Source organism: Pithys albifrons, chromosome 3 (genome assembly GCF_047495875.1).
Source record: "Pithys albifrons albifrons isolate INPA30051 chromosome 3, PitAlb_v1, whole genome shotgun sequence".
NCBI classification, from domain to species: Eukaryota; Metazoa; Chordata; class Aves; order Passeriformes; family Thamnophilidae; genus Pithys; species Pithys albifrons.
The window spans coordinates 71,608,091-71,635,878 of record NC_092460.1 but is presented as its reverse complement, the minus strand read 5'-3'; the positions used below and the strand labels follow the sequence as shown (position 1 = coordinate 71,635,878).

At 38.0% G+C, this 27,788-nt stretch overlaps 2 protein-coding genes across 6 annotated transcripts; one reads left to right on the top strand and one right to left on the bottom strand.

Annotated features, from left to right (window-relative positions):
* Window positions 1–96: 96 nt before the first annotated feature.
* Window positions 97–13,202, bottom strand: PUS7L (pseudouridine synthase 7 like). 3 transcript variants are annotated; one of them, XM_071552357.1, is made up of 8 exons: window positions 12,163–13,202; window positions 11,372–11,531; window positions 9,571–9,766; window positions 7,778–7,876; window positions 6,208–6,289; window positions 4,607–4,884; window positions 2,874–2,927; window positions 97–2,268 (listed from the first exon to the last, which is right to left on the bottom strand). In XM_071552357.1, the coding sequence occupies exons 1-8, from the start codon at window positions 13,043–13,045 to the stop codon at window positions 1,945–1,947; spliced, it is 2,076 nt and encodes a 691-aa protein (XP_071408458.1). In that variant the 5' UTR covers window positions 13,046–13,202; the 3' UTR covers window positions 97–1,944. The 3 variants fall into 3 exon arrangements, with proteins under 3 accessions (XP_071408458.1, XP_071408459.1, XP_071408460.1); XM_071552358.1 differs by having other exon boundaries at window positions 11,372–11,658; window positions 12,163–12,259; XM_071552359.1 differs by having other exon boundaries at window positions 11,372–11,517; window positions 12,163–12,259.
* On the top strand, window positions 12,647–26,657 carry IRAK4 (interleukin 1 receptor associated kinase 4). 3 transcript variants are annotated; one of them, XM_071552362.1, is made up of 12 exons: window positions 12,647–13,024; window positions 13,723–13,892; window positions 14,946–15,091; window positions 15,410–15,607; window positions 16,359–16,519; window positions 17,215–17,279; window positions 17,532–17,646; window positions 19,737–19,846; window positions 22,724–22,907; window positions 23,721–23,783; window positions 24,848–25,006; window positions 25,109–26,657. In XM_071552362.1, the coding sequence occupies exons 2-12, from the start codon at window positions 13,732–13,734 to the stop codon at window positions 25,139–25,141; spliced, it is 1,395 nt and encodes a 464-aa protein (XP_071408463.1). In that variant the 5' UTR covers window positions 12,647–13,024; window positions 13,723–13,731; the 3' UTR covers window positions 25,142–26,657. The 3 variants fall into 3 exon arrangements, with proteins under 3 accessions (XP_071408463.1, XP_071408461.1, XP_071408464.1); XM_071552360.1 differs by lacking the exon at window positions 12,647–13,024 and adding an exon at window positions 13,461–13,540; XM_071552363.1 differs by lacking the exon at window positions 12,647–13,024 and adding an exon at window positions 13,507–13,524.
* Window positions 26,658–27,788: the final 1,131 nt, after the last annotated feature.

Sequence of the window (27,788 nt, the reverse complement as noted above, 5' to 3'; positions counted from 1 at the left end):
AAACCCATCAGACTATGTTTTGTGCCATTCTTCCACCACCAATCCATGACAGACCAAGACACCACCACCACCAACCAAGTTCATCAGAGACCTCTGGATGGTGAATATGAACTTTTATTCTATTTCTCTCTTTCCCCTTACACATTTTGTTGGGTGATAGCTTTATGCTTTTATATTGCCATATACTATAAATAAAACAACCAAAAAAGCTACATACACATTTTCCTTTGAAACCGAATTATTTTAAAATATACCCTGCATGTACATGTAAACACTGATAATCTGGTATCGATTTACTTTAACTCACCCCAAGGGATTCATTATCAGAAAAACAATTTACTTCTGCCTTGCCAGGTGGATTGTAACATCTCCTGACACACTATGAAGAGCCTGGCTCCATCTTCTTGGTAATCTTCTCCTAAGTACCGGGGAGCTGCTGTTGGTTCCTCCTCACCAGCTAAATCTTCTCCAGGTTGAAGAAGTCCAGTTCCTTCAGCATCTCCTCAAATGGCAAAGGGTCCAGTCCTCTAATAGCTCAGAGGCTCTCCATTGAACTTGGTCCAGTTTATTTATGCTTTTCTTGTGCTGGGGTCCAAAACTGAATGCACAAGCTAAATGTGGTCCAGCAAGTGTTGAATGTAATACCTTTCCTTGATCTATAGACTGTGCCCCTGCTAACACATTCCAGGAGGCTGCTGGTCATTCTTGATGCCAGGGCACATAACAGGCCTATGTTCAGCCTATCAGGTTCCTGGGGCCATTCCTGCAGAGCTCAGAGTACTCCCCAGACTGGGCTGCTACACGGGTGCTTCCGTCCCACAGGTAGCACTTTGCATTTGTTCTTCCTGAATGTCGCATGGTTCCTGTTGGCCTGTTCCTTCGGCATGTCTAGACTGCCCTGAACAGCAGCCTGACCCTCCAGAATACCCATTTGTTCCCTCAATTTGGTATCATTTGCAAATTCAATGAAGGTGAATGCCATTGCCTTGTCCAGGCCACAGACAGACATTGACCAGGATGGGGGCCAGGACACCCCAGTGACACTCACTCCAGGAAGAGGATGACCCAAGAATCACTACTCTCTGAGTCTCATCATACACTTTTTTACTTATCTGTTTGTTCACTCAGCCAAACCATAATGTCCTAACTTGGTTTCACAAATACTGTGGGGCAGGGCCAAACACCTTGCTAAAGTAAATTATGTTTATATTGTCCTCCCCCTTTTCACAAATCCACTTATTTTTATCACAGGTAACTGCCTTTTTTTTCAATCAAGAAAAAACCCTAGAAAAACCTTCCTTTTTTTTTTCAGAGTTGGTTCCATCAATACTTTTTGTGCTACCATAAGGCTTCACAGTAACAGGAATAGATTCTTAATCCTGTAAACAATGTAACATGGTTTTGGTTTTATTAGAAATGGTTTTTCAGTGATGTTAAGTACTCATTTCATCTTGAGGAGCTCACTGGAAAAGGCACTAACAGCTATGAACTATTTAATCCTGGAACCCTTAGCATTAACTTAAACTGGGGGATTCAGTGAATGTTTGATAAAGTAACTGATGACTTGTCACTGTTGACTCAGAACTTTTACCTTTTAACATTAAGTACCAAGAAAACACAAAATATTTAGTGAACCTCAGTACAACTTTTCAGTTAGGTGTAGGCTGCAAACTTCTAACATTATTGCTTGAACAGCATTTAGTGTAAAACATTTTTAAAAAATACTATGAATTACAAGATGCACTTGTTTTTTGCAAATACTTTTCCAGGATTTAACTTTCCAAGTCAGATGTCTATGCAAATAGGAAATTCATGCTAGCTGCCTATGGTTTCAAATTTTTCCTGTTCATGACTTCAACTTGTTATTCTCCCTTATGTTCTTGGCATTACACATAAAATATCAACATTGTACATTATTGCTGAAATCTTTCATTAAGTGGAATCTTAAAAGTCACATTTCATTATTTCTCTCAGACAAACTGTTGCATAACATGAAGGATCAAGATCAAATGATATATGAAGAGAGACTTTTGGATCATTCAGATGGTTGTCCTCAATTTTGATCCCTTTTTCACCACTTTCCAAAAAAAATGACAGATTCTGAACATGTTTCAGAAGGAGTCTGTAGCATCCAGGAATATTCAGCTGTAATGAAGACACTCTGAATTTGCACATTTCCAGCTCATCCTTAGAAAGTCTTTCATGGTACCATTGTCCAAGTTTATTACTGGGATACTTGATGCTATGTCCCACCATTGGAAGAACCACCTCCAAAGAAAAAAACAAAATGATAAACATATTTGAAGTAACACTTACCCATTCTCCTTTAAATAAATGTAGTAACAATTTCAAATGTTTTTAAACTTTGTGTTTTGGGGCCTGAAAGAGTAAACCAGCAGCTTCTCTTGTGAAATGAAGCAGTGCAGGTATTTTGAATGTAATTAAAGCAGAAAATTAATCAATGTATCAGGATTCCTAAAACAAACTAGGAATATACAAATACGAATTTCTTTGCTTGTTGGGAAAGATATGGCAATAAAGACATTCAGTTGCCATGTAGTACTACACAACTGCACACTCTGAAACCTTCAAAAATTACAACACCAGCTACTTTTGAAAGTTTTTCCAGTAGGCTGGAATTTTTTTCAAAGTATTCAGCTTCATGATACATATTGTCATACCACAAGTGACACTCTACTTATTTCCATTACAAAGTAAATTTGTTTTAAGAGTGGAGATCAGTTCACATATGTTTTCTTTAATGGGCATTCCAACAGGGAATAAGACTACACCAGTAAATTAATCACATTTTATTTAAAACATTTTAATCAAATAAAGAGATCAGTAACTCAGAATTTTTCCTACAGACTTACCTGGTATATAGAATATTTTTTAGCTGACTCTTCTGAAGCAGTGACTACATGAACCTGACAAGACATTTAAGAAGTTAAGAAAAAAACCAGCAACTTTTAAAAAGTAAAAACATATACTTTATTTTAGGAATTCTGTACTGTACTTTCAAACTTGTAAAGGACTGACTACTAAAAGGACAATAAACTCTCTCATATATGAAAAAAGATACGTTTAATATAATCAGTTTACTGGTAGATGGCATTGCATTAAATATTTACTGATACCAGTTACCATTAATATTCTTGGAGTCTGAAGTTAACTAAGTCAATGCAATCTTGTGCTGAACCACCAAAAGCAAAAATATGAAGAAAAATGTTTTATATTAAACAGGAATATATCTACATAAACTCAATACTGAATCTGATACCTCTACTTTTAATTTCATTTGATCTACTTCTTTTATTAATATTCACTTTCAAAACTCGCTGTGCCTCACCTAAAAAATCCACTGCACAGGCTGGAAGGGCACACCCACATGGGGACAGCCCTTCCCAAATCTTCGTTCACAAAGCCAAGCCACACACTTTCAAAACTATTGTTAAAGAAAAATCTCAATGGAAATGGAAGGCACTCTACATGGACTGGAGGTAACCTTTCAAGTGCTCTTGCCTTCAAATCTGAAAGACCAAATTCATTATATTCTGCCTGTGCACACACCTATTTATTGTCCAGTAAAACACTGCATAATTCTGTGATTCATCTGATGACCAAGAGGAAGATACAATCATAGAACCATCTAAGTTGGAAAAGATTAAGTCCAGCTGTAAACCTAGCACAACCAAGTCCACCACTAAAATCTCATCACATACCTCCACGATGGTGTCTCAACCACTTCCCTGTTCCAGTGCTTGATAACCCTTTTCGTGAAGAATTTTTCCTAACACCCAATCTAAACTTGTCTGGCACAACTTTAGCCCATTTTCTCTTGTCATATCAGTTGCTATTTGGGAGAAAAGACCAAACTGCTTTCACAATAACATATGCCAACCCTTCAGCATGACAAAAACCAGGACCAGACACTCCACTGCTGGATTCTGCTCATTGGCTCGCCTATGGCTCCATGTACAGCTCCCACGCTGTGCTGTGGGCAAGTAAAACCACTCCCTGACCCCCCACTACTTTCCTAAGAAGACTGCTACATTTTTTGAATAGCTGCTAATAGTTTAAACCCACTATCAGTGAAAATGTGCTAAACATGCTTTGCCTCTGTATCTCCAATGAGATTATCAATTCAGTCTGAGGCCACCTTCCACCACTGGCCTACTCTCAGCAATCTGTGTAATGGGAAAGCCTCCTGAGCTACAGAGCAAGACTCAAATCTGCCCTGACTGGTAATACAGGCACACCCAGAGTCCACTCTGAAGGTTTTCCCCAGTCAGATCGTATGAAGAACATTAGACATAATCCTCACATGTATCAATTATGACATTCTGTTCCTTCTTCTCACTTGAATAAAATGAATGGCCAAAATGGATAAAAACTGCTAATATATGTCTAGCTTATATGTCTGTTCATGATAAAACAACATGTTTTTCAACATTGTCACCGATACTAAATATTTTAATAAATGAATCAAAATAAAGGCATTAGCATATGTCTGAGTATGTATTTAAGCATCTTAAGTTGTCTGACATTATTTTGTTTTGTTTTGTTTGTTTTTTTCTCTTACAAGACCTACTTTGGGAAGACTCACCTTGTCATTCAGGGAAATGCTTTCATCATTTTCTTCTGAGAAGACAAGATCACCTTCAACCACTTTTAAGCCATAAACCTTCAGTCTATACGATGCTGCTTCATTCCAAATTTTACTGCAGTAAGCATGGACATAGAATATGCGCAAGGAATGAGGAATGTTTAGCCATCCTTTGGTACAACCTTCATGACTTACACCATAACGATTTAAAGCTCGTAGCAACATCTTCTCTCTTACTTTAAATTCCGGCAGCATCACAAGAGTGCCCTTTGCATCTTCTGATTTAAACAAAAATAACCATGTAAGTAATGCCTGATTTTTCAAATATCGCCTGACAGGAAAAAATACACTTAAGAAGAGGAAATAATCAAGTAAGGGGAAAAAATGTATGTCTAATGTATTTAAGCCTTTAGGTTATTATTTCCTTTCCTTCCACGTGCCATGTTAGACAAATTTAATCTAATGTACCTATCAACACAGTCCAATGAATTTCATTCTGTTTCATGCAGTATAAATTAAACTAGCTGTCATTCAGTTATTCAGTTTAGTTTGCAATTTTTAGAAACTCCAAAGGTATTTTTAGATCATGTAACTTAAAGTAAAAATCAAGCTATAAAAACATTTAGCCACTTCGCATCATTTGAGAACATGTATTTCACAGCATGTAAAAACTATTTTTATTTTAAAGGTACAAATTACATTGGCCACTGGGAAGTCTGAGCCTCAACCAAGATGAAAATACATTTAATCAAATTTGTACTACACTACATAAATGTTGTATACTTAAAATGTTATCTTTTACGTATTTTCTCATTCCATGGGATTACCTGGTGAAGCCTTTTACACAGCCATTTACCTTTTGCTTTCTGAAAAAGGCAAGCAGCTACTTTCAGGGTCCACACATCAATATCTTTCCATGCATCATATAGCAACGTACAAAACAAAAAAGATTCATCTTATAATTTCTTGTGAAATGAAATGCATCTGTGCCTTTTGAAGCTATGTATCATAGTTGTTCTGTCAATCACAGACAGATAGGTAAGCAGTCGAAGAGATGTGGGACATTTGGAAAGAAAAAATGTATTTGAAGTTCAGAGCAACTCCAAATTTTTAGTTTTGGAGAGAAAGTTCAGTTGAATGATAAAAGCAATAAATATGGCAAACAGAGCTCTTTACTCAGCACACTTCTGCTTTTGAGGTATTTTGTTGATTTTAGTTCAACAGAAAGAAAAGATTTGTTAAGTGTTGAGTATCAGCTGGGTACCACATTTCTGTATACTTCCTTATTAGGGAGCATAAGTTTATAGTCCAAAAGAAGACAAATGTAAAGAGGCCAAAACTTCTCCGACAAAATTATCTTAGTCTTTTCCAGCATTATGAAATATAGCATTAGCTTCTATACAGTTTGCACCTGAAGTACATTAATTTTCCACTATTTTGCACATCTAATTTTTAAGTGCAGCTCTACTGAGTTCCACAGAAAAAAGTATACATGGTATAAATCAGTGGGAAAATAAAAAATTATTTCCCTGTGCAGTAACACCTTGTTCTCTTGCAATACTAACTCTGAATAAATATATGGACAAATTAACTGGACATACCAGTTTGAAGGAAGTATCTTTTTGCATTGTTTACAGGATCACCAGTATCTTCAGGGGTGAAGAATAACTTTACAGCTTGCACCTTCAAAGAACAATATTAATAACTTACTTTTTTTTTGCAGTTAAATATAACTATTTGTCAACTAAACAGACAATCATGCATTCAATTCTGTCTTAACATATTCTGCAAGCTCTCAAAATTCTCCCAGTTCTTTAAGGGCAAAGTCAAATCCTCCCTTTCACAGAAAATGCCATGAACTGCAGAGCAATGAGTTGTGCTCCTTCTCAGATTAAAGACAAGTTTTAGTCATCCAGAAGACTTAAGACAGTTTTCAAAGCTCTGTGAGAAATCAGTCACTCTTCTTGATCATCCAGTTAAAACTTCACTTTAAATTGTCATCATTCTATCCTGAACAGGAAAGTTCGTTCTTCCCTTCTGCACACTTTATGCAAAATTTAGACTGTACACTTTCCACAACTTCATACAGAAAGGGATGGCAATCTTTCTTTTTTTTAATGCTGATCTGTATTAGGTTAGATGACACTGTGACAAGGAAAACGCTACAGTAATTTCTCCTAATTGCAATGTCAGTGGAGCCATTCAATTTGCTACCACTTATACCAACCTGTGACACCTGGTTCTTGTCCTTCTTTGTATTGGACTATGCAAGCACATACTGGCACATTTTTAATATAAATAGTAGTTCCTGCCTGTTTTCAATTACAGCATCTAGACTAGAGATTTAAATCATGACTCCTTGGGGACTGGCACCTGGTACTACCTGCTAGTATACCAGAATTCAAAATGTCAGATACACCAACAGTAACTTCTGTGGGCTGCCCTCAAATCTGGATTCAAGTTCTCCTGACTTTTCTTAGAACCGAAACAAGATTAGAAGAACAGGATACTCAGATATCCTTTTGACTCTGTAGTATATGAGTCATCTTTAGACTTGTGCCAAGTACTGCATCATATATATTGAAAAGTACATTACTCTTATCCTATGAATAAGAAATAAGCTCTCCTTAGCTTATATGGGAGCAATCACTCAGAACTGAGAGTTTGGGAAAATAGCCAAGGAATAATAGAAAGCAGCAATCTTTTCTATATAGCAGATAAATTATCATGGTATGGAAAAGGCAAATCCTTACTTATGAACCTATGTGACACTTTTAAGAAGTAAACAGACTTACAGCAGGATAAAGAGGCTACAGGTTAGGAGGTGATCCGGACCACAAATAAACATTGTATAAAGTCTGTATGGAATGCAACCGCTTTCCTGCCAAGTCATGTGACAATGACAATCACATTTCAATCACAGACAGAAAAATCACTTCCTGAACTATTTAAAGCTGCACCTGCTGTTAAATTTTTTTTTTGTTTCACTATAAAGATCTTCATGCCTATGTTGTTGTCAAAACCGATCTTGCAATTGCTTCCAGCACACAGATGGGTTTATCTCACTAATGGAATTGTTCACTGGGAAGGTCAACTCCAGCACTAGACATCACAACAGTAATGCAAAAAATTGTTTTGACAGTTACTACTTAAATTACAAAATGGAAATACCATTTTTTCACTCAGTAAAGCCAATCCTATTTGATCTGTCTGAACAATTTGTCCTTGTCCAAACCGCTGAGGTCCATAGTAATTTACAAAACCTTTTGTCTAGAATGACAAAGAATAAATACATTAAAAGCATGAAAGTACCAGGTACAATTACTAAGGCAATGCACACAACACACATACATCTGTATTTACATCCCAAATGTATACAAACAGGGGTTTTTAATCAGAAGTAATACGTAACAAAAGCATAACTCATTATTCATTACAATATTTTGGCATTTGATTTAGAAGCATCTAAAAAGGCAAGTTCTACCACTGCCTTCACATCATTAAAAAAAAACAGTTAAGTCAAACAAAATTATTCCTCTATGGTTAATTATTATAAATACAGCTACAAGTGATGTCAAAGTAATCAAGCTTTTTATATACGTTGGATTATGAAATCTCTACTCAAGCAAACGCAGCATAGCACATCCAATGAACAGTAACCACTGCTGGATATTTTTTCTTAAAAATACTGATCTTTTCTCACATGAGATCATTTTTATTATTACCATAATATAAAGGCCAAGAGTGAATACTTCTGCTAACTGGGACTTTAAATCTCCTAATGAGTTCTAGCTCACACATTTGAGAAGTAAATCAGTCGTGTGATCCAAAAATCAACACCCTTTTCTAGAAAATAGTAAGTATACATGGAGTAGACAAGCAAAAAACATATGGTACTTGTTTTGGAAATGGTTACTTAGTTCTAATTATGTAACATTGCTTTGGACATTCATAGATCCCATATGGAATTTTGTTTTCACAAAGATGAAAAATCCATAGTTTGGATTAATACACATCCTGTTTTGTCATTCATCATCTAACCAGTAAGGTAAATCTAATAAAGCAAGACACACAATCATAGGAACTTGCTTTCATTTTCCAAACAGCAAAGCAAAACAAGACAGATGGAACAGAGAAAGAGAAAAAGCATTATAGTACCAGCTGAATGCTTTTTTCAGTAATAAAATTGATTGCCAAAATACATGCTTTTCTCCACTGGGTAGTTTTCATTCAAGTCTTTATTCATGGATTAATCTTCTCAAAGTAATTTGTATTATAGTTACTACTTAGAAAGATAAGGCAAGAATATTAATGGTACAAAAAATACCTACAGTTTTTCCTTTCCATTATTTGCTTTTATTTTTCTTCGTGGTTTAAGAATGTCTGGTGAAGGAATTTTCCTCAGGGACTAAGGATAAGAGAATCAAAATCCACTGAATTTCAGGGGATCTTCTTTCTCTGATATGGACATTTCATCTGTGTTCATGCCATGACAGTTTTTAATCCAAGCCAATCGTGAGAGTTCCTCACATGACCGAAGAAGGCAACCAGCTGACATGTGAATTGTATGTATATGTGTGTATACACGTCATCTACATGTGTAACTGTATTGTTTCCTCCTCCAACTCCTACAGTGAAACCCGTCACTTTGGCCTCATGTCTGTGTAGCAATGGCTCACATACTCATACTCATTTGCTACTGAATTCCCCATGTCTTTTGCTGCACCACTCTGGGGTCTGCAGTCCATGACACACAATGAATTCACTTGTGGTCCGTCCTTGGAAGGCAGTTTTACTCCTAATTCCATAAGTAATGCAGGAGCAACATAAAACCACATCAAAAGAGCATCAAGATTGGGAAATACTGCCATTATTGTGCTATTACAAGCATTTTCTTTAAAAGTACTTTTTTAATGGCAAAGAATTAAAACTGTTTATCGTCAGCAACCATGAGACTTTCTTACCTCAACATTTTCCATTGCTTCAGCTATTCTCTCTTTCAAATCTGCAGAAGAGTCATGACTGTGGTGTTGGAGATCTCTCACAATTATGTCAAAGTGATTGCCTTTCAGCTGACCAAGTCTGAGATGCTGGTATGCTGAACGTATATTGTATATTCTTATGCCCTTTTTTTCCACTTGGTTTTCAATTCCTTTCAACCTAAATAAATAATTGGGAGAAATTACAAACCCTCCTTTACTAAAACTATCCAACTTCTAATGAATGTCTTCTTCATCTAGAATTAAAAGCCCTTGCAAGAAAAAATGGGATGTAAAACAGACTACTATGAGAAAACCAAAACAAATGCAGAGATAGAACTCTTAAAATTTAGTTATAATCCAGAAATACTTTTTAAATGTTTGCATCATTTGCATTTATATGATATTGACAGGTATTGGAACAAAGCAATTCATTGAATTTTCTCAAGGTAACTACCTTGAATTTGGAAATTTTTTTATTAAAACCCAAGTAATTTATTTACTCTTCAGTTCTAAACCCCGTCTTTTCATTCAAAAAAAAAAGTGATGTAACAGGCTTTAAAACATAATTGCTCTTTCTGCTCTTTCTTGGTCAGTCTTAATAAAAACACAGCACACTGATTCTCTGGCTGTGCTCACATATGGCTGCAGCTGGAAACAAAGCTGGCAGTTAAAGTCTTTTAAAACATCCACTCAACCTCTTTGTTCTTACATGTAAGTAACAGTCATTAAAAACAGAGGAAAACTTCAGCATAAGAGCTTATATTCTTAGCAGTATTTTAATAACTTTATGAATTGCTTATTTATAAAATTTACTTATCTTTCCTGTTGCAGTAGTGGCTTGGATGCATTTACTTATTTTGCTTCATGTTGTAAGCACTAATGCAAAGTTTTGCTCATTATCTCTTGGAAAACTGGCCTTACCACCCAGTTTGCAGTGGAATTTTACCACTGATACCTGCTTATGTTAGTAATAAATCCTGAAACCATAATTTCTATTTTTCTTCATTCCTAAAGTGCACTTTGTTGCTATGACCAAAGCCCACTAGGAAGTTAAAGCTGAGGAAGAAATAAGTTATAGTTTTGACTCTGGAAATCTTTTCTGTTACTATGACAAAACTTTATATACTTTTTTTAGTCACTATTTGGCTACAAAAAGTAACAAAAATGTGAAACAGAAAGGCATATCTGGTATAATTGAAACGTTGTTCAGAATGTATTTCCTGCCCTCGGGTTTGGTGATGACTTCTTTATTTAGTCTTACATTTTTAGACTGGATAATATGACAGAAGTTGATGCTTAGCACTCAAAGACAGCACCTATCCAAAGTATATTTGTAATTCTTTACTTTCGTTTTGTAGCCGTACAAGATGTTTAAGTTGTTGTCTGGGAATCACAAGACAATACTTTAACAATATGTGGAAACCTGCTGTGTCCTGCAGCACTGGCTTCTTCTCGGTTCCAGCTAGTGGATGGTATTTCAGAAATTGTAAAGTGGATCCCATAAGTATAAATTGCAAGAACACTGTCCCAGACAACACAGTCTATTTGTATTATGAAAAATACAGAGAGAGGCAACACTTTTCTTCACATTCCCTACTGTGGGATTTAAGTGCTAAGCTACATATTCCCTAAAGCCACAAAATATTAAAGCCATTTCCTCTGTCTTCTAATACACCCAAAGGGAAGACACATCAGTAAGAGCATTCCAAAAGATCGAATCAGGTTGATACTTATTAACATATAAAACTATGTGCTAAACAGAATGCACCCATATTCAAAGTACCTCTCAGGAGTCACCTTCTTCACAACCATAGGCTGGAAAGTGATTGCCTTCTTATCTTTGATGCCAGTGTAACTGAAGTCTGAAGGAAGAACATCAAGTTCTGCCGCCAACAATCCAATCGCTTCTAGGGTTTCTAAATTTTCTTTCTGAAGGGTGAAAGCTGAAACAATCATCTTAGAATTACTAGGAATTTGCACTTCTAAATCATAGAGGTGTTCTGCCATGACAGATAGGCAGGTTCTTCCCCTCAATAGCATGGCAAGTGCAAAGAAACAGTCCTCCCACATCTAGAAAAACAAATGAAATGGGATTTTTTCAGCCCAGAAAAAGTAAAGACACAGTACACAAAACTTAGAACAACCAGAAAACCCTGATGCTTTACAAAACAGTACCTGAATAAATGAGACACAGTTCAATAAACACGTATTGATGTATTTCTAGAAATAGTCTCTGTAACATAAATCAATTTGAGATAATCAAATTTGACCTTACTAACTTGTCCAACATCTAGATGTACCTCCAAAAATCACACAATTACTTTCAAGGGAAAGTTAACACACTGAGAATAGCCCAGTTAGTGTTATAACCAAAAGAACTGAAGTTTATGTGAAATCACTGCAGTAACTTGATTCATCCATGTCAGTCTCCAGTAATGTAACTACACTGCATTGATAATCATTTATTTCAGTATAAACTATGAGTCAATCAGGCCTATGTGTCTCAGAAAAATGATCCAGTTTCAGTCTTAACTTCAGAACACCATAATAACAACCACACTCGCTTTCTTTTACCTGTATAAACATCTTGTTTTTCCTGGGAACCACCAGCAGACCTTTTTCTGGACCAACACTTTTCTCGAAAGCGTACCATTATTGACATATTTGGCTGATCACTGCCATCTGCCACAGGAAAAGACTTTGTTTCTAAAAGTTTTCCGAACTTTCTATTGATAAAGTGGTGAACTACTTTTCTGTGCTCTTTGTTTCCATCAGGCTCAAAAGAAAAGGTCGAATTTTCTAGCTTTGCATCTAAAAATTTAAAGAAATCACTTGTTTCCTTTTCAGTCACTAACTGACGAAGTTCTCTGTAATCAGCATTTCCTTTTACAATCATTTCATTGTCTTTTGTAACAGTGATGAGAAAGGGGAATTTCTGCCTCACGGCACTGTGTAAATCAGCTCGACTCTTCTTGTCCGGCCAAGGTCCCAGCGAGAGCTCTCCAGTGCCGGCACTCGCACCGCTCCCCGGGCCCCACGCGGCCTTCACACCGCGAGCGAACGCACCGAGCGCTTCGCTCACGGCTTGGCCGAGCAAGGCCTCCAGTGCCGCGGCCGTCTCCAGGCCGGACTGCGGCTCGGGTGCTCCCTCTGACCCGCTTTGTCCCGGGGGTGCAGCACGGCCCGGGCCGCGCTCCGAGGGGGCGAGCAGAGCCCTCCGGGGGCTCAGGGGGGCACCGGGGTCGGGCGGCTCCGTCCGGCGCGCCTTGGGCCGCCGTGGGCACGGGCCGCTCTGCTCCGGCAGTGCCTCGCTGCCTTCCCGAGGCAACTCGGCCCCGGCGTCCCTAAGGAAGCGTTCGGGCACCTCAATTTCTGTCACTACGAAGTCGCCGGGAGAGTTTTTGATAGTGCCGCGGAAGCCGGTGTGTCCCGTCAGGTAACTGAAGGATGGCAGCATGGCCCTGCCCTGCCCGCAACCGGACGGGATCGAAAAGGGAGGGCAGGGAAGGGGTGGTGGGGAGAGAGGCGAATGGTACCAGCTGCTACAGAAAGGGCTGCTGAAAGGCAGGGAAGGAGGGAGGACGGGTGGCAGGGAGGCAGGACGGGATGGAGGGAGGCAGGGCCGCCAGGGGGCGCCACGATGACCACCACCCGCCTCCAGGACAAGCGGCCCGAGGGCGCTGCCAACTCCCACAGGTCCGGGGGGGAACGGAACCACGGAACGACTCCCCTTCGCGGAGGAGGACATGGGGCGCGCCGAGGGGCGTGGCGCCCCGATCAGCCTATGGGAAACCGCAGGGGACAAGCCGCTTCCGCTCCCTCCCTCACGGCGCCGCGGCGTCAGCACCGCCCTCTTAAAGGGGAAGTGGAGGCCGGAGAGTCCCCGGCGGCAAACGGGGCGGGGACGCCGCTGCCGGGAACTACTCTGCCGGGGAGGTGGGAACAACTCCAGGTGACTCCCGCCGACGGTTTCGAGCGGAGGGGAGGGGCCTCTCTACCAGCAGCGGTGGCCGGGACCTGCGCCGCGGGGGGCGGTCGGGGGGCGGCCATGGGAGCCGTGAGGGCGGGCCGGGGCGGGCCGGGCCGGGGCGGGAGTGCCCTCCCGCGGGGTGACGGCGCCGCGTGTCTCCGCAGGCGCTGAGGATGAGCGAGGACGTCACGGGCTCCACGCGTGTTCGCTACTTGAGCTACGGGCTCGTGCGGCGGCTGGCGGACTACCTCGACCCGCAGGAGGGCTGGAAGAGGCTTGCCATGGACATAACCACCCCGTCCGGTGAAGGCAGATACAGCCAGATGCATATAAGGTCCTATATAAAAGTCATGTACCGTAACCTCATGTATTACTCGTTTAGCGTAAATACTTTGCCCATCCCATGCCAGTGTGCATCCCATTTTCCATCCCATTACTGTAACTTGCTGCAGTTTTGTGTGCCCGTAGATCCTTGTACCTTCTAGTGCCCATTTCCCGAGGGAATTCGAGGTAATTACTCCTGATTGTTCTGCAGCTCAGTTTTTAGACAAGCTCAAGAAAACTGACTAAGGATGTTAGCATTAATTAGAGCCACAGATATGTATTTTTAGCAATACAGCATTGACTGTGTAGTTCTCTGTGCCTTACACACTAGTAAACATTGACCTTACTGTGCCCAAGGGATAACTGGACTGAGACCTCCAACTCACAGTTCCCAAGAGAGCGTCCAACAGATGTGGAGAGCCCAAGGCCTAAAACTAACGAGTTTATTTGAGAAGTAATGCTGGCAGTATTTTGTGAATGCCTTGTTGCTCGAAGGGCTTTTATCCTTAAGTTGTTTCAAAGCTTATGAGAATTTAAATTCTGTATGTATCATCTTGGGCTTCCAGTCTTTTCTAGTGGTGCTGTCATTAAATCTTTATTTGTCTTTCTATAATAGTAGTAAATCAGCATACTGGACATCAATTTCTGCTTAATGAACATCTCACAATATTCAAAATGGAGTGCGAATGCCAAATGGACAGAAAATACTTAATTGTTTTTCTGTTAGATTTGGCTCTGACCCTCTGTCTCTTGCTGATATTCTCTTGTCTGTTAGTCCCATGTGCCAGTATATGGGTCCTGGAAAAAAAGTGCTGAAGCCATGTATACATGATTTTACCTTAGTTTTCCCCATATATTGCATGTTTCCTCCTGATTTTGAGTGTCTTTGGGGCTTTTAGCAGCATTTTCAGAAGATTTGGGAATTTGTACAGGACATTCAGAATTTTTTTCAGTGTGGGGTTTGTTTTGGTTCTTTTGGGATTTTTTTTTTTTCAGTTTTAATGTCCCTTCGTGAGGTTCTTGAGGTCACATTTTTAATGTTGTTCTTAATTTATCTTTTAAGGAGATTTGAGGCATTTGTACAAATGGGAAAGAGCCCCACGTGTGAGTTGCTTTATGACTGGGGAACAACAAACTGTACAGTTGCTGATCTTGTGGATCTGCTTATGAAGAACCAATTCCTAGCACCAGCAAGCCTTTTGCTTCCAGGTAACTATTACTCTTGTACATTTTTGTGTTGTGTTCAGAGTTTTCTAAGATGCTAAAGAGCTTCACAGTAACTTGAAAATCAGGAAGGATTAGATCAAATAACAAAAAGCAGATATAATTTCCAGTTTCTATTACTTGTAATAACAGTTTAAATAAGAGTGTCGTGTTTCAATAAGAATGCTGGAGTTTGCACATGGTGGCAGAGTATAAGCTTCTCATGATGCAACTTCTAATTTTAAAAAATACTGGCATTAATATTACTTGGGTTTTTTCCTGGTTCCTAATGTATTTAACACTTTTTCTAAATTTCATTTTCAGAAGCTGTAAGGATGCCACAAGAAGTTACATTACCTCTTTCTTCACAGGAAACCTTGCCCCTACATGAAAAGCAACTACCTCTTCAGGAAAAAGAAGTGGCATCTGTAAAGCCTGTTTTAGCTCAGAATACTGAGGAGCAACATTCAGATCTTTCCTACTTCAGTCAAAAAAACAGCAGCTCCCAGTCCAGTAACACAGGTAGGCAATTACTTTGCTAGAATTAAGCACTGTTTTTTTGCTGATCTATACTTCTCTCCATGTGAAATAAATGATAGCAATTCATGAGAGTGATGACTCTCTTCCTATCATTGTGCATCTGTGGGAAACAGCATCTTTCACCTTGCCAATAAGTCACCTACCACGATGGAAGACTTGACCATTAGTTAAATTGCAATTTATTTTGTGCCACACTCCGTCCTGTTGCCTTTTTCCAGTACTTATTTTGTGGATTGTTCAACATCTTATGTTTTAAAGCTGTATTTTATATGTCAGAAATGACTAAGAATGCTGGAGAAAAGATGACTGAAGTAGGAATTTTAGAACAGTCAAAGGTTGGTCTATTGCTTCCTAAAGATCTGCTTTTGGGTTACTTCCAGAAACATCATGTGATACAGTTGTATTTTTTTGTGTCTAAGGCAGTGTGGCACTCTCTGTGATCTGCTGCATCTTTAATTTCTATTACCTGTATTACAAGTATGAACAAAAAGAATCAGAAGGGTCCTACAGTGCTAGTTGTGAAGAAAATTATGCATAATTAGTTATTTATGTTTATCTGCCTTTTTTTTTTTCTGGTACCTTCTTCACAAATCTGGAAGTAGAACTCCACTGTGTCAGGATTTGTGAGGTAGCAAGTTTTGTTTTAGTAGAACTGAAGCAGGAAACCTATTCAATACACTTGTTCCCTAGGAGAAATCAGAGCTTTGTGCTAAACGTCAAATATGTCTTTCAGATTTCCATAATTTTCTGTTTCATGACTTGGAAAGCATTACAAATAATTTTGATGCCCGACCAGAATCAGCTGGAGGCAATAAACTGGGAGAAGGTGGCTTTGGCATTGTGTTCAAAGGCTTCATCAATGGCAGAAATGTGGCTGTCAAGAAGCTCGTTGCTGTGAGTTGTCTCGTGGGTATTTTTCATTGTAATGGCTGTGTACATTATAGTATAAGGCTTGGTTATCGTGTTTATTGTGGAAAGTGTTGAATTATATATTTCAAAAAGTGTCACCATGTTAGACATTAGTTGGGTTGAGAACCTTATCCTGTAGTCCCATGAGTGATGGGAGTCAGCACAGTCACAAGAAACAATTCTCGCCTTCTCTTAGCTCTGCTCTGAGTGGTTCTGGCAAGTTGTCAGGAAGGGCAGGATGGTCCCCCAGTTGTTCCCCACCCTGAGAAGTGGCACAGCAAAGGGTTGGTTGGGAGGTTTCCATTTCAGGTTCTTATAGGTAAGATTCACAAGCTAAATAGGTATTGCCACAGAATTTTAGTCTTCATAACCATTGGTCTGTGTGTGAATAATTAATTTTGTAATGAGTAAGTGCTGTTAGGGGGTAACTGCAGTGAATAGTAGGTTGGTGACTGTGCTGAAACTGGATCCATTTGTCCAATAATACTGTATTCCAAGGAATTAAAAGTCATGTTTTGGTACTTTATTTTTGAGCTGAGTAAAAAAATGTTTTGTAAACAGTTAACTAGTTGTTACATATGACTAATCCAAGGAGAAGTTCACAATTCCATTTTTTTTTAAATGAACAACTGCATTTTAATATGGCCAGTGATGTTAATGTTAAAAACTTCCTTTTGTAGATGGTTGATGTTAGTGTTCAGGACTTGAAGGAGCAATTTGAACAAGAAATAAATATAATGGCAAAGTGAGTACAGCATTACACAATTCTTGTATTTCTGTCATAACAATGATTTTCACGTTAAGTGAGAATGTTTCTCATGGTATGACTGTGTTTTCAAACATCATCACAGAAACTTGGTTGTGTGCAACAGAACTGAAACAAGTAATGGGGAATCAAGATTTTTCTACCTTCTATTTTCCTCAAACATTCAGAGTTTTTCAAGGCATGTATGAACAGATTTTGGTTTTGTTTTTGTTGGGGTTTTTTTTGCCCTAGGTGTCAGCATGAAAATCTAGTAGAATTACTTGGTTTCTCAAGTGATGGTGCTCAGCCATGCCTGGTGTATGAATACATGCCCAACGGTTCATTGCTTGACAGACTTGCTTGTCTGGTAAGTAAAATCTTTTCTTCCAATTGTCTTACTTTGTGAAAATATAGGTATCTGTGAAATGTTTTTGAAGCAGTACTGAACTGTAATGGCCAAATGATGTTTTTGCTTCTTGTGTTCTAGAGGAAAATATGATAGCAAGTATTCTTCCAATAACATTTTATACAAATACATTCGATAGATTCAAGTCAAATCAGGCTGACAATGCAATGTCATGTGCCAGTACCTGAAGTGGCACAGGAGCTTGGACTTGCCATGCTTGTGTGAAGCAGTGCAGAGGGTGCTGCAGTTTTGTTCACTGTTCTAACGTGGGCGTGTTCTCCAGTAGTTCTTGAGATTCTGGATTGTTCAGTGTCCTAGTGATGGTGGTTATAACACAGTGCTCATAGTCTGTTTATCTCTTCCTAAAGTGCCTAATAAATGGGAATTACATATTTTAAAATTATTATTTTCTGTAAACAGAGTGCTTTATTCTGATTTAATCAAATAATGTATTTTCTAGCCTTGGCTTTTAATAAATAATAAGTTGCTTTGCTTTGGTGAGGCAACCCTGTGCATGCAGGGACAGAGAGAGTGATGCCAATAGTAAGTCAGACTTAAACCAGTAGATGAGTGTCCGTGCTAGTTTGTTGAAGGAGTTCAAAAACTCTGCATTATAGTAAACAAATACATCTCCTCAAGTTACAACCTGGTGAACATTTTAATTTGGTGCTACTTCAGCCCCTCATGGTCCTAGATCTAAAAATTTTGGTTTGCTGTTTGTCTGCACTGATCCTCCTATTGTACTAGCTCAGGCATTTGTAGCTGGAGAAGACCTGAATTAGGAAACTGTTCAGGCTGAAAAAAATCCTCAGTGAAAGAAACCTTTTTTACCTGGAGACATTTCCTCTGCAGGGCTGCACAAATACTTCTGCCTCAGCAGGAAAGAAGAGGTGTTAGGATGAGAATGAGTAGCAGTTGTTGGGGAGAGCACTTGATGTGTTTGGTATCACTGCTGTCTCAGTTTGGTTTGATTGATTTTCTTGCACACATTGCTACATGTGGAGTTACTTTATTTCTTTAACTGAATCAGTGCAGAAGTGGGACTGAGGCTTACTCAAGGACAGTGCAAGTTTGTCTGTAGAAATAAGCAGTACTTGACAAGGATGTATATGAAAATGTTCATCGATGTAACTTCGGTCATTATCATCAAGTGAGCTGAAAATATCGGTGCTAATTGAAAGCTAGTAATCCTTTACAAAGAAAAGACAAATTTGTCATAAATCAAAAAACCTAAATCAGAAATCATCTTTTTCTGATAAGTGCAAATAGGTGAGGAATGCGCTTACTAAATGTTCTTGCTGATAACTTCATTTTGTGACTTCACTGGATGTGTTTGAGGCATGGACTCTTGCATATGTCATCTTCTTGTCAGGATTTTGAGCAGGCAAAGGAAGTGGTGGAATGGTGAGATACTGTAATCCTCATGGCCACTGGCAAGATTAAGAAGTGGCTTTGAAATGTAGGTGTCCTCACTTCTAAGGTCTAGTTAGTAACACAAATAAAGCTAATCTCCTGAGAAGTGTGAAATCCTAAAAGACTGGAAGATTGGCTTCTCATTGTCAGTAAAAACTGTGAATTGTTTTGAACTATTTGCTGTGGGTTAAAGGCTCTGGTATCAGTGCCAGTACAAAGTGGAGGGTGTGGTAGATACAGATAGTTCTTTGCAGTGCGGCTGATCTTGTAGGGTCAGAGTTGAATATTAACCAAGAACATTTTTTGCAGCAGGTGAATTAATCTTAAGGCAAAATGCAGGGAAAGAAACGAATGTGGCAAATGCATGTGTTCTGCCCAACTCAATTAAGAAATGTATGCTTGAAGTATTTTTAATGATTTACTTGAAAACAAGTAAACATAGCAAGAAGTCCATTTTGGATTGTGGGGGTTTTGTGAGTTTCGTTTTGGTTTATGTGACTACATATATATATATATATATAGATATATATATATATGTGTGTGTATATATATATATATGTATACACACACACACATATCTACATATATATATGTTGCATTTTCACCTTTTTACTTGCCTTTCTCTCTTCTTAATCAAGAATGACACTCCACCCATTTCTTGGAATACAAGATGTAAAATTGTTCAAGGCACAGCAAATGGCATCAACTTTTTGCATGAAAATAATCACATTCACAGAGATATTAAAAGGTAAAAGCTGCAGATTATTGCTGGCTGAATTTTCACTTTTTAATTTTCTTTTTTTCTCTTATTTTCTTCCCCCTGTTAAAGTAATTTTAGATCAAACTTCAAAAAGCATTGCTTCAGTCAAGGGCACTGTCTTTTCTGCAAGTGACATCCATCACCATAAGTTTCTCTGTGCCACAGAGATGCAACCAGTACAGGTTTCTAAAGATAATTATGAGTCTCTTAGAAACACAGAATTGATTAGAATATAAAAACCTTTAAGATCATGGAGTTCAACCATTAACACAGCTCTGCCATGTTCACCACTCAACTCTGCCCCTGAGTTCCACATCTGCATGTCTTCTAAATACCTCCAGAGATGGTGACTCAACCACATTTCTGGGTAGCCTGTTCTAATGCCTGACAACCCTTTTGGTGAAGAAATTTTTCCTAATATCCAATCTAAACCTCTCATGGGACAACTTGAGATCATTTCCTCTTTTCCTGATACTTGTTACTTGGGAGAAGAGACAAATCCCCACGTGGCTGCACCTTCCTTTAAGTAGTTGCAGAGGGTAATGAGGTCTCCCCTGAGCCTCCTTTTCTCCAGGCTGAACAACTTCAGCTCCCTCAGCTGAACAGCTTCCCAGCCATGAGATTTTTGTATTGTAATTTGCATTGTAAATATAATTTGTAAAATGTAATGTAAATTGTAATTTGTATCATAATCTGTTACTGTCAAATAGTTGAGTGCTGTGAGAACATGTAGTAAGTTCTGTTGCTGCTAATGAAAAAGCTGCTGTTGGAGAACAATGAATTTTTGAATAGGGAATTTTTCAGATGAAACCCCACCTTTATTTTTCTTGTCCCTGGTATGTTTCTTCAGAGTGTCTCTTCTGATTTACTCCTATTTTTTATGAAGATGGTAAAATTACTTCGGTCAGGTTGATGAAGTTTAGGGTTCTTCAACAATAATGAATGTTCACTGTTAAACTAGAATTTTTTTCTAGGGTTATCAGAGCTCAAAAAGGGGAGAGTTCTGTTGTAGGGTTTGGTTGGGGTTTGTTCTGGTGGGGGTTTTTTGTTGATTTGGTTGTTTTGTTGGGGAGGCCTTTGTATTTGGGACAGAGGGTGTTGTTTGCTTATTTGTTTTCTGCTTTCTTGATATGGTTTATTGTATTTAAAAAAAACCAAACAGTCAAAATCTTTGAAGGGAAGCCCCAAATACTTTACTCATTTTGAGGGTTAAGAAGTAGCAGCTGACTGATTGTCATGGATAAATGTTTCAGTTGCTTTCTGGCTTCTGGCAACTCTGCTAAATATAGGCCACTTCAATTTTGTGACCTTTTCAGCTTGTGAGGAACAAGCTTTCCTTCAGCTGCCTTATGTCTGTGCCTGCTGCTTTGACGATTTATGTTTCTTCTTTCTTTCCTGCTTAAGCCTCTGGAGAAGTTTAATGACTGGAAGGGATGCACTTTTTTACCTTACACTACTTCTGCCCTTCTAACTGCTGTGAGTTGATCATATTACAGAATTGGGTTTTGTTTTGGTTTGGATTCCATTTTGTGACTTGTAGTGCGAATAGTTCAGTAAATTTGATTGGTGTTACTAATAGTGCTGCCACTCCCAGGTAAAACTTAGATGAAGAGACATCTAAGAAGATTAACTCAGTCTTCATTTTGCTGTGACATGGAGACCACTCGTAACCACAGAGGCACTGGAACAGCTTCTCTAGGCTAGAGGGTACACAACTGAATGGGTGTTCTCAGAGTTGTTCATAGTTTTTCTGGCTTGATTGTGCCCAGGAAAGTTCATTTCTCTCCTGAAACTTGATAGTTGCAGTAAAACTTGCTTCTGTTGTGCTTTTTGTGGTGTATCCAAAAAAATGACCACTCTTTGGACTTGACTCAAGTTGATAACAAGCTCAAATTTCTTCCTTTTAGAAGCTCAGCTTTATATATGAAACCAGTTGGTGGGCAATGCCTTGACCAGTGTTAGACTTTCGCAGTTCTAACATCAAGTGATCTGTTCTAACTTACAGCTGTGTTAATTTTGTTAAGGTTTGGTGAGCAAGGCAAAGTTAGAACTAGAAATTTCTAGTAAATTACATGCTGCATCAGACTGTGTGGTTTTCTTACAGTTCCATTAAGGGGATTGGAAAATGGGGATTACAGAAATATTAAATCAAATAATTTCAAAGTTATTCCAAGTGCTACAAGTTTAAAACCCAGTAGATTTGTGCTGTAATTCATCCCACTGAGTATTTTATGAAAGTGTTAAAAGTCTCTGAAATGAGCCTCATTTGCCAGGGTTTGGTTTTTTAAGGAAAGTTGAAGCTGGAGATCAAGTGGAAACACATCACATATTTTACTCTAGCTGTAATTATTTTTTTCTGTTTTTCTGTCAAGATAGCAATAAGAGTATTAGTATTCATCTGGCACGTGAATTCGTAGTGGTTGACATAGTATTAGATAATAGGTATAAAAAACCTGCCTTTTTAGTTCTGAGAGGAGATTTGGACTATAAGAATTATGCTGTCATCCAGTACAAGTTGGTCAGAGCTAAGTATTTTCCATTGTGGTTCTTAAAACCAAAACACAAGTGTAACATAATCGGTCTCTTATAAGAAAGATGGGGGGGTTATGCATGAATGCATGCACACACAATAAGAAACATGGATTGATCTTGGCAGTCCTTGTTTTATTTAAAGCAATTAATTTTGAAATAGAGCAATTTCCAACAAAGCTAACTCTTACCTAATTTGTTACATGAATTAGGTATAAATATCTTAGCTTTCAAGGCAGTCAAAATAGCAGTTTGCATTAGGTTGCTATAGAGTTACCAGTCTGTTATAAAGGTATGGAAAATTCTTTTTTGTTTTTTCCTTCCCTTCTCCCCCAGTGCGAATATCTTATTAACTGATACATACATGCCCAAAATTTCTGACTTTGGCCTTGCAAGAGCATCTGTAACGTTCACACAGACAATCATGACTGAAAGAGTTGTTGGAACAGCAGCCTATATGGCACCTGAAGCTCTGCGAGGAGAGATAACACCTAAATCTGATATCTTCAGTTTTGGAGTAGTAAGTAGATAAAGCAGTATATGACCTTTTTGTGAATGATAAAAAATCAAGAATATCTGAAATTAAATAATTACTCTGGTGCATATACTTTTCTTTTTTCCTAATAAGTGTTTTCTTAAGATAGCGTTTCTAAACTTTGTTTTAAAATCATTTGAATATGTTGATTTTCTAAGTGAAAGACCAGAGTAAAATAGTATTTCAAGTTCTAGCTAAATGTAGTTTGAAGTGATGTGGAACATTGTTTCTGCTTTCATAGTATTTCATGAAAGTGTAACCCAGTCTGAAAAGGAAAATTCAAGAAAATGGTTAAAATTAATGTGTTTTACCAAAAGTACAATGTCCATGTGGAATTTGGCTTAGACCTGAGTACAAAAAAGACAAGAGTATAATAGTTGGAAGAACAATGACTCAATTACATGAATTAATAGATATCCGTTAGACAATTAATTCAGTAGATCCAACACCCTAATCATGACTGACCAATTCCTTCAGGGCATTTAGTTTCATGGGAAGACAGGCCAGACACTGTGTCTGAACAGTTTGGAAATCTCTTCCTGTTGCTGTGAAGGAACACCATTACAGGGTGAGAAAAACTTGTATTGAAATTCTTGAGCCATACTGCTAATAACAGTTATTAAAGGTAGGAACAACAGCAACATCAGTTAATAATATAGATGGCTGTATCTTTGGACAAACACAGATCCTGAGAGCATTTGTTTAAAATACTGAGGGTCATGCTACTTCTTGCAAACAGCATATATGCTAAGGATTATTCTATGCTTCATTTTCTCTTCTGCTTTGTTTTCCTCCTAGGTCTTACTAGAAATAATAACAGGTCTTCCTCCAGTAGATGAAAAGCGAGAGCCACATTTACTGGTATGTTCTTTTTGCCTTCTCCCCTCCCTGTGCACTGGGATGACTTTATATGAAATCAGAGTCAGTTAACAGGTTCTGAGACAATCAAATTAGTCATCAAAATACGTAGTTGTGAAAGCAGCACTTATGTCAATGTTCGTTTTAGAGGTAAGGCTGAAACTTGTGTCTCTTGGCTGGTGGATTGTTCGCCCCTCAAGGCTTTCGTCTTCCAATCTGATACCAGAATTCTTTGGTTTGGTTCTGGTTCTTACTGTAATACCATTGTGCTTTATTAGCATACTCTGAGATACCCTGGTAATTCCTCATCCCCTGGAAGATTTTGAACTATTCTTCTCAGTTGTTTATGATTCTGTATACATTTCCATCTTTTTCAGAGGTAGGATCTAAAAAGGAACATGAAGTATGATTTGACAGGTGTAGTTTATCTGTGTGATGTACTTTTGGCAGCATAAAGAGAATGGTCAGTGTAAGATCATATGGCATCCTTAACTTTGAAAATTTTGAGGTAGTTGATTGTTGGTCAGCAGTTTTAGACTGACCCATAGACGAAGGCAGAAGACCTCCCTCTGCTCCTTGCCTCTTATTTCTTACTTCATTTACGTTTCCTCAAACAGTGTGTGTTACTACAGATACCACATTTCAAGTGTGTTTGAACTGGAGACTTTTGGATTAAACCTGTCAGATTCAAAATTTGATTTCAGACTAGAAGTTTCCTTTGGAATAGATAAAACAGCCACAGAAGGCATTAATTTACAGGAAGGGGCTTTATAAAAGTGACAAAAAAAGATAAATTATACAAACTTAAGCTTGCATATTTGTGGGTAAACATAAGTACTTTGTTAATCATGTTTCTCTTAAAAAAGAGCCAACACTAGGAAACTGAGCCTTGAAGACAGAGAAAATGAAAGCTGTATGATGCAACTTAAAGAAAACTGCATTATATTAATTAAAATAATGTATAATAAAATGATAAATTAATACAAAATTATAGTTCATTTATACTCTTATAGGCTGTTCAGATCCTTACAATGTTAACCTGCTCATTGGTTCAAACTCTTTTGTAGTTAAGTATAAAAGATGAAATTGAGGATGAGGAAGCAACTATTGAGGACTATGTTGATGAAAAGATGAGAGATTGGGATGTACCTTCAGTTCATAAAATGTATTCAATTGCTGCTCAGTGTCTGAATGACAAAAAAACCAGAAGGCCAGACATTAAGATGGTATGTAGTCCTTCAGATCAAAGGCTTTTTTTGAGTGTGTGTGTGTGTCCTTGTGTGTGGTTACAGTATCAGTAGTTTATATTTCTGTCTGTTCTCTTGCAGGTCCAACAGCATCTCCAAGAGATAAAAACTTGATACATGTTTCTTCTGATACACAAATGTTTTTGTGACGAAGTACACACCTGCAGCAAATATTTAATTAGCAATTAAGGCAACATTACCAGCTTTTCAGATTTCCAGAAATTTCTGGACATATGTAAGGTGGTGCTGTGGGCTTGTCCTCTTTCTGTTAACCGAGCAGCCCTTTCACATATCCTTAGCCACTGGGCAATTAACATGAGAACTTTTTCTGTGTTAACAAATTGCAGTGCTGGTTTATCATTGTCTCCACAGCTTTTTAAATGCATTTCCATATTAGAATCTATTTGATTCTTTTTATTTCCAAGAATCAGGTATGTCTGCTGCAAAGGCATTATGACTGTAACAGGACAGAATGTTTTTGCTGAAAACTGCTTTCTTGATCAGGTGTACCTGACCTCCTTCTATGGAAGATAAAACCATTTAATAGCTTTAAATGGCACTTAATGTTGCCTCTTTGGGAAAAGACAGTAGCATTACCCATTTAAAACTTCTATTTAGGATTTTAACTTGAGAGTTCATATTAGTGTGAATGGTTTGGTAGTGTTTGTGAATGTGATTGTTTTTCCAAAGTCTTCTCAGCATTAATTTTTAGCCAAATGAATGCTGCAAGACATTTTCTAGGTCGTTTCTGCTTCCAAAGAATCCTGAGCAAAATAGTTATTTTGCAGTGCCAACGTATTTGGACTTGCAAATGCTTTCTTACAGCGAACAAAGACAAACCATTCAATTTTTCTACATAGGAAGACTCTGAGCTACTTTGACTATTTTAAGAGGCAATTGAGTATATTCATACTTTAGGAGAGCATTGAGTATGGATTATAAATATAGATGATTTCCTTTGTTAAAGGGCATTGAGTATGGATTATAAATACAGATGATTTCTTTTGTTAAAGGGGTCAGAATAATGCTGTTAAGACCAACTCTAAATTTTCCTTAGTCAAATAATTAAGCTATTTCAATATACATATGTATGTATATTAATTAAATATTAAAATACACTTCTAAAAATATAACATGGAAAGCTTTTCAAAATAGAATCATTGACAGATCAAAGCAGACTAAAAATGGAATGCAAGTGACTAGTAAGATTGCAGATACTTTGGACTAAGAATGAAAATACTACTATTGTAAATGAAAGAGACTATTTTATGTAGACCCATTTTGCACCTTGTGAACTTTCTTGACAGCTTAGGGGTAGGAAAATAATCTGGCCTACAATTAAATTTGAAATTCCATGATTATCAAAGATGTGACTGCATTTAGGGATATATATCTCCTTGTAGAAAAAGCATGTGATTTCTAATGTATTTATTTCATTACATTTCTGGCTGTTAACTCATTTTGTATTACCTTTTCAAACTGAATGTTTAATGTAGAAAAAGGGATCCACCTAAATGGCTTCTAGCTGTATTGAGTATAAATTGTAAAAGCTGTTAACATAAATAAAAACTTTGTATTATCACTGCAGATTAATTCTTTCTGCTATTAAAACTTTGAGCCTTGGAAATAATCATCATTTTCTGTTGCTTGCATTTCTGTTAGTAACATTATGCTAACCTTACTGCATGGAATAAAGCTGTACAGCTTCTCAACTGGGGCTTGTGGAGCAAAAAGTGCGATAAACATAAATCATAATAAAATCTGCTGAAGTCATTCATCAGTTTTAAACATTTCCAGCTGTTATGTGAAGGTTTCTTATTAGATCACATCTGCTTTTACTGTTCCCTGGAGCTGACATACCTCTGTAGTGTTGTCCTGAAGTGTATTTGCTTCAGGAACTCCTCAGTCATCTCTGTTCACCTCTGGCACAGTAGAACATTGTTGTTCATGCACCAATTGTGATATTCATAAATATTAGGAAAATCTTAGCTACAAGCATGGAATTCCTGTTCTGTCATACTAGACAATGACTATTTGCAGTGCTGCTCTCAGCATTAGTTTTTCTTCCTTCACTTGAAAATGCAGTGTGTTAGCTAGCATTTTGTACAATTAAAAAAAAAGTTTTGAACTTGCTTAATATTGCTCTAGCAATGAATGAATGAAAATGTGAGGGGTAATTAGTTAAAACTAAGTAACTTAGGTGGCAACTGGTTTTTTTTTTAAATACATCGGGGCAAGGAGAAGGAACTTTCCCACCCCAGGGTTTTGGGGTTTTTTTGAGGTCTTCATACAGTAGTCAGGTCCTATAGACAATAATAGGGGATAAAAGTAGTTGACTCTGCTTCCTTTGTTCCCTGCAAAAACATTAAACTATCCTAGAATCCATACTTCTTTGTTAATTACTATAGTAAAGGTTTTTAGGACACAAATCAGTAACTTGAGTCTTTCAAACTATTCGTGAGTAATGGGATATCTGGTTTCACAGAACTGGAGGGTTGAGAAATCTGGTACAATTCCTGGTCTGTGAAGACAGATAGCTCCACACAGGAGATGTTCTTGGGACAGAGGGCTACTCTGGCTGGCCTGCATCCTGTCTCAGCAGCGAAGGTGCCCTGGAGGGCATCAGAGGATCACTATCCTTGGTGAAAGAGCCAAGCCGTTGCATGTTAAGGATCTAGAGAATGTTAACAAGGTGAGTTAGTCAGCCCCAGAAGGACTGTGAATGAAAAATAGCAAGAATGATTTATTGCAATTCCAAGTA